General features: G+C 52.3%; 1 protein-coding gene across 1 annotated transcript in view; it reads left to right on the top strand.

Moving 5' to 3' along the window:
• The window catches only part of MX2 (MX dynamin like GTPase 2), a 32,713-nt gene that overhangs the window by 16,686 nt on the left and 8,703 nt on the right, over window positions 1–7,324 (top strand). The window contains exons 9-11 of the mRNA XM_023538202.1: window positions 2,015–2,160; window positions 3,892–4,090; window positions 7,041–7,119. Of these exons, the coding sequence (XP_023393970.1) occupies window positions 2,015–2,160; window positions 3,892–4,090; window positions 7,041–7,119 (424 nt within the window). The remainder of the gene's footprint in view (window positions 1–2,014; window positions 2,161–3,891; window positions 4,091–7,040; window positions 7,120–7,324) is intronic.

Below are 7,324 nucleotides of genomic sequence, written 5' to 3'. Positions count from 1 at the left end.
CTCAGTATCTCCTCAGGATGGAGTAGAGAGTGATTTTATTTGGGCAAGTTGCTTTTACACATTCGCTGGCTGAAATAAGATTATCCCCACTCAACCTCCACATCCTACCATAATCATTTGCATTTCCATAGGGTAACCCCCACCCCGCACACCCTGCTATAATCATTTGCATTTCAACACGGCACGGTTCTCCATCAGCTCCTGAGTCCCCATTCTCAGGAGGACTCTTGGAGGCGAGGCAACCCTTGGTTGACCTCACAGATTGCAAGGACCTTGTCAGTTTGCACCCCGCTCTCCACACCGTAGGATTTAAATTCAAACAGAACTCTCTGTGGGGAACTGGGGTGTCTTTGATTTCTTTTTCAAAACATGTCACCCTAGAAGGCATTTACAGGGGACTTGGTTTAAGAACACAAACTGCCCGGGCACAGACGACCACCTCCTGGCTCTGCATCCTTGGGCGGCCTTGATTCCTTCATTCATAAAACGGTGCCGAAGGTAACACCCACCTGTGAGGCTGCTGGGGGGATGCTGTGAAGGAATACTGTGCACACACAGCTGCTCCTGTTTAAAACATTATTATCCATTGTCACTCCACCGGCCACCCCATTCCCCTGTAGAGGTCATTTCCCAAACAAAAACCCGTAAGGATAGAAATAAATATCGGCACTCCACTTCAAGTGCGGTGTCTTACTGTCTGCCAGTCGACGTGTGTGCCCGCCAAGGGTGACTCCTGCAGGCACCTCGACACATGGAATCCCTCATGTTTCTCAACCTCTCAGTCAAACCAACTTTTGAATTACTAGTCACCGTAAGTCCAAATGCTTCCTCCTCGCAGTCACGAGCTTCTAGGGATGTCTTATTGATGACCAAAATAGGTAGCATCATCTGGATAGTAATATCTCTACGGAAATTTAATACTTCTTATTAATGTTCGTAGAACAGTGTAGTCACAGAGTATACACGATCAGACCTCAGTATAATCCAAAACAACTTTATGACATCGGTGCAGATTTTCTATTCTTGCTCGGTCAAGCACAGGAAAGGGAGAAAGGTGTGCTAGGTTGAACGAGGAAGCGAGATGTGTGCATAGCAGATTATTCACAAGAGCCGAGGTCAAAGCACACCAAATGTCTGTCGAGAGATGAATGCATGAGCCAAACGTGGCCTGTACCTACAGCGGAGTAGTATTCAGCCTTAGAAAGAAGGGACATTCGGACACGTGCCACCCCCTTAAAGGCACGATGCTAAGTGAAATAAGCTGGTCACGAAAGGACAGTACCGTGTGATTCCAGTTACGGGAGATACCTGCAGTAATCAGATTCACAGAGACGGACAGCAGAGGGCTGGTCGCCGGGGGCTGGAGAGGGAGGTGACGGAGTTGCTGAGTGGGCGTAGAGTTTCAGTTTCCCGTGATGGAAGAGGTGGTGGACGCACGGTGGGGATGGCTGCCCAGCCCTGAGCGGGCACTTAATGCCACTGAACCGTACACGGGAACATGGCCGAATGGTAAATTTTATATTACGTATACTTTACCATGATTTAAAAAAAAAAAAAAAACGAATAATTTTTAAAAACGAGAGAGTTGAGTGGAGGGAGAAGCCTCCACTATTTTCATGAATTGAGTTATTCTCTTGTGCATATGAGTTAACGTGCCTATTACCACAATTTTTAAAAAAGGAAACTGAATGAATTATCTCTACGGTAGAAAATAGAAAAAAAAAATCATGAATAATATAGTAGCGTTTATCTAATACCAAGTTTCACAAAGAACAGTGAGTCAAAATATTTGCAGGCACTCTGCTAACTGGTTCCCTGTCTCTCTACGGCGGAACGTGTACTGTCTATCAATCAGCTACACCTGGACTGCTGTCCCCACCATGTGACAGAGAGGGCTCTTATCGAGGTCGCCAATGCCCTCCAGGCCGACGAACATCCAGTCACATCTCTGTCCTCATGTTTCTCAACCTCTCAGTCAAGGTCAGCCTGGCCGACCACTTCCTCTGTCCTGCAGCATCACGGTCTGCTGGCTTCTGGGTCACCACTCTCTCTCTGGGGGCTCCTCCTTCACTGGCCAGCTGGAAGTCGCGTTCCTAGTCCCTTTGTCTGCGCGCTTCTTCAATTCTCTGGCCTCTGAATATCGAAAATGCAAACTCGGCTGTGAGCTCTCCCCTCCCTCGACACATTCTCCTCAGGGGGTCTTCCCCGTCCCAGGTTTGCAATCCCACGTGTACGCCAGTGACTCCCAAAGCTACGTCTGCAGCCCGTACCTTGCCCCCACCCCAATTCTCCTCCTCCCCAAGGCGCCCCCACCTCGTCTTAGCACGTGGCCACCTGCCTGGTTTTAAAGGCAAACCTGAGAGTCGCACTTGACCCCTCCTTCTTTTTGCCTCCACGTCTAATTCACCTGAAGTCCTGGGGACGCTGCTCCGAAACGGATACCGAGTCTGCCCACTCCTCTGCGTCTCCAGGGTCCAAGCCTGCACTGCCCCCTGCGCGGACCGCCTGCTGCTCCTGGTCTCCTGGCCTTTGAGCCTGCACACCGGGCCCCGCCCCCGCCCTCTGCTCTGACGCTCTAAGGCTCGCATCTCGCATCTCGCACGCAGAAACTCCAGACTCCTTTTCCCGGGCAGCAAAGCCGTATGCGACGTGGCTTCTGCACAGGTCCTGGACCACGACTCCCATTGCTTTCTGCTTCCCACCCTGCTTCCCACCCTGCCCACCGACTCTCCAGCGCAGCTCAGCCCTCCCTCCCAGCTCCCTCCCACCTGAGGGCCTGGACCGCTCCTTCTCCACGCTCCCGGGGGGCTGGCTCCTTCTTCATTCGGATCGCGGCCCAGAGGTCGCCTTCCCCAAGGGCCCCTCTGTCCACCCAGCCTGGCTCTGCGGTCATCTGCCCGCACCACACGAATTCTCTGCGTGGCACTGATCAGTATCGGATATTTTTGTTGGTTTCTTGTATGTGACTAGATTATCTGGCCTTTCCCACTAGAAGGTGGGGGGCGGATATTTATGAAATCGGGGACTTTGCAGTCTCATTCACCGCCACCTCCTCACCACCCCCAGTGGTCTGCTTAATCCAGTACGCATGAGTAATGTATTCAGGAATGAGTTAGAAAGAGAAAAAGGTCAAAGCACCTAAAAATTGCCAACAGTGCCCGTCTCTGTGGCCCAATAGGGACATGAAAAGATGCGTAGAGTGGATTCTGTCAACGGGGCGTGTGAGGAGGGCCCTCTGCCCAGCCGGGGGGCGGGGATTCCGATCGCGAGCCTCCGTTTTGATCTGACTGCTTTTTCTCGACATAAAGCACGACGATCCAGGCTTTCATAAATAATCGCTGGTTCCACGGGAGGGCCTTCTGGGCTGCCCTTTCTCCCTGCCCAGGGGACGGGCCTCTCCTGCGCCAGCCCAGGGTGCGGGAGCAGCAGCCGCAGCAGAGGCCTCTGCCTCCGTCGGGAAGGTGAGGAAGGCCAGTGTCGCACAGTGCGTTTAGCGAGTGTAAAGACACGCTCTGAAATGACCGCGTCCGGTAACAGAGGCTCAAGGGCTTCTGCGCCAGGAAAGAGTCTTAGAAACACGGGCGGGGGGGGTGGAGCGGGACGGAGCTGGTCAGCTGTGACGACACGTGCCGCCCTGGTGTCCGGCACACAGCAGGCACCCAGAAACCGTCCGCTGGGGAACCACGCCGGGCAGTGGATGAACTGAGTGAGCGGGTGGGCAGATAGGAAGGGTCCCTGTGAGGCGAAAGGTTGACTGTTCACTCAGGCGCTGAGCAAGCCAGGTGACAGGAGACAGGATCCCAGGGCGGGGTTCAAGTACGTCTGGGGAGGACGCTGACCTTCCCCTTGGACGCTGACCTTCCCTTTGCCCCTCCTTTAACCTTCTCACAGGGATCCTGACCAAGCCGGACCTGGTGGACAAGGGCACCGAAAAAATGGTCGTGAACGTGGTGCAGAACCTCACGTACCGCCTCAAGAAGGGCTACATGATCGTGAGGTGCCGGGGCCAGCAGGAGGTCGCAGACCGGCTGAGCTTGGCGGAGGCCACCAGGAAAGAAACGATGTTCTTCCAGGCACACCCCTATTTCAGGTGGGACTCCCCAAGACAACCCTAGAACTGGGCTCCGCGGCGGCCAGCGCCATCTGCTGGCTCCGTGCGGGACGGCAACCACCCTGCCCGGGGTGGGGGGTGATTCTAGGACGCAGAGCAACCAGCCGCTGTCTATTTTGGTGTTAAATTCATTGGCTTGTTTAAGCGAGTCGTTTTTGTCCTGGATGCTAATGGCGATGCCGATTACAAATTGTCATATGGCATTTTATAGAGCATAGGGCACTTTGGTTTCCCAAAGTGTTTTCACTTGCTTTCTCATCGGACGCCCACAAAATCTCGAGACGTATATCTGGCAGGTGAGGTTCTTCCCACCTTCATAGACAAGGATAATGAGGTCACACCAATAGCGAGTGGAGATGAGACCAGACACAGACCTGGGGTTGACTGTCATAAACGGGAACTGTGTTAGGGTGCTCTCCAGCCCGTGAGAGCTGCAAACCAGCCAGTTTTATTACAGATGAATTATCCTGCGGAGACTGCAGTGTGCAAGGCATTGGGATTTTCCCCCATGGAATTGGCGCTCCGCCTTTCCATCTTACTCTGGAGCTCGCTGGCCCCAAACGATGGGGGAGGTCACTCCTGCTGTGAAGAGAGGCATGGTGGGGACCCAGAATTTGGGCCGAGCGGGTTTGCTGTGCACCCTTGGGAGGCGGCTCAGCCTCTCTGAGCTTCTGCTTTCTCGTCTGCCCAGGGCGCTGCTCCCGCGTCTGGGGGTGTGTGTGTCTGGATGAAGGAAGATGACACATGCAGAGGTCCTGACACGCCGACCGCCAGTACTCCTGCCCTGAGTGGCGTTGAGGGTCACAAGGAGGCAGACCCTCTCTCTGCTCGCTGAGCAGAGAGATTTTGTAATGACCACACCCGTGTTCTTGGCTGTGAGCAGCCAGCAGGACCGCCTGAAGGAACTGTGTGTTAAAATCCGGCTGGCAGCGTGTCCCAGGTCCCGAGGTCCGTCCGGGGTGAGGCCCAGACATTTGCGTTTCTATCACGTTCGGTTCGGGATGCTGTTCCTGGTTCGGGAATGCAGTCTGAAAACCGCTGCTCGAGAGTTTGGGGGAGAGTCAGGTCTTGATGGAGCAAGTTGTAGTGCTTTGTCGCTGGACGTCCAAGGTCAAGTCCTCGAGCTCCTGCGTACTGGGACTCAGCCCCTGCGCGAGAGGCTCTCAGAGCAGCGTGGCAAAATGGTCCTCTGGGGCCCTTCCAAAATTCGCGTTTGGACGCCTGCGTCTGCAGCCAGGCTGCCTGGCCCGGCCCTGGAGGCGGGGAGGGACCAGTTAACCTCCCCGTGCCTGTGCCTTTCTCTCTCTGTAACTGGTCATTCGACGATTAAATACATTAAGATTTTTGGGTCCTGAGAAGGGTGCCTGACATGCAGTAAGCATTGTGCAAACATTTTTCAAATTCACTTTTATTGTGCAAAGAACACTCAACATGAGGCCTACCCTCCTTACGACCTTTTAAGTGACAACACAGGACTGTGGGCTACAGATTCAGTGTTGTTCGGCAGATGTTTAGAATTTACTCATCTGGTGCTGCTGAAACCCTGTGCCCACTGACTGGCGCCTCCCGGTTGCCCCTCCCCCAACCCTGGCAGCCACCATCCGGCTCTGGGATGGATAGACACCCAGAAGTGGGATCGCTGGATCACACAGTAGTTCTGTTCTTAATTTGTTTTGAGGGGGTGGGGGAGGGCGCTACGCCCTTTCCCACTCCCGCCAACCGTGCGCGAGGGTTCCAACTTCTCAACATCTTCCACGGCCAACACCTCTGTCTCTCGCTCCTTTTTTAAATAATATTCATCCTAGCAGATGTGAAGCGCTATCCCATTGTGGTCTGGATTTGCATTTCCCTGATGATTAGAGGCACTGAGCATCTTTCTCTATACTTACTGGCCATTCGTATGTCTTCTTTGAAGAAATCTCTACCCAAGTCTTAGCCCTTTTTTTCATTATGTTATTAGTTTTGGGTTTTGTGGTTTTTTGTTGTTGTTGTTGCTGTTGTTTTTTGCTATTGAATGGTAGGCGTTTCTTACATTTTTTGAAAATTAAACCCTCATTCGATATATTGCTCGTAAACAATTGTTTTCATTCTGTAGTTTGCTTTTTCCTCTGTTCATCATTTCTTTGCCGTGCAGAAGCTTTTTATCGAGTCCCACTTGAGTCTATTTTTGAGTCTATTTTTCTTTTGGTCTGTGTCCTTGGTGTCACATCCATGAAATCACTTCCGGGACCAATATCATGAAGATTTTTCCCCTGTGGTTTTTTTTTTTTCCTAGGAGTTTCACAGTTGCAGGGTTTACGTTTAAGCCACAATCGATTTTAAGTTGACTTTTGCGTACGGTATGAGATAAGGACCCAATTCCATTCGTTCGCATGCGGATGTACAGTTTCCCCAACATCGTTTGTTGAAGAGACTATCCCTCCCCCACTATTCCTGGAACCGTTATTGAAGATCAGCATGGATTTATTTCTGGGCACTCTGTTCTGCACATGTCTGTCTTTATACGGGCACCATCGTGTTTTATGATAGTCAACGGTAGCTTCGTAATATATTTTGAAATCAAGAATGTGATTCTCCTTTCTCAAGGCCCATTTGGCTCTTCTGGAATAAACATTTATTACAAGAAATAAAATCCTAGTTGGGACGTGTCGCCAAACTTCCGAGGCAGGTTCGTTTTTGTTTTCCTGTAGATACAGATGACTCGTTGGGATGATAAAGAGAGAAAATGAATGTGACTTTCCTAGCATCATGCCTGCCTCGGGCTAAGCTCATCCCATAATTCGCAACTGTCTTTCTCAGGCACTGCCAGGATTTCCTGATGGCACGTGTGGCCCCAGGGAGCTAAGCTCACCTGCCCACTCACCAAGCCCAGTGCGGGGAAGACGACCCCGTGGGCCTTCTGGAACTCATGTGTGTCATCTCGTTGCAGAGCCCTCCTGGAGGAAGGAAAGGCCACAGTGCCCCGTCTGGCGGAAAGACTTACCATCGAGCTCATCACGCACATCACTGTGAGTCAAGGCGTGGGCTGCAAGCTGTGAAAATCGCAGCCTGTCCCGGTCACTCCCTGGTCGCGAGTTGGTTTAGGATGCCCCAGTGAAATGCCCAAACAAGCAAACAAATGAGCGCGTCCGGGATGTCCCTGATCAGAGGCGCAGGGGAGAGCTGCTAAAGCGAGAGGGACGGCTGCGCAATGCCGAAACGGAAAGGCGGATC

This window comes from Pteropus vampyrus, unplaced genomic scaffold (genome assembly GCF_000151845.1).
Source record: "Pteropus vampyrus isolate Shadow unplaced genomic scaffold, Pvam_2.0 Scaffold214, whole genome shotgun sequence".
Lineage (NCBI taxonomy): Eukaryota > Metazoa > Chordata > Mammalia > Chiroptera > Pteropodidae > Pteropus > Pteropus vampyrus.
This window is presented reverse-complemented; position numbering and strand designations above follow the sequence as displayed.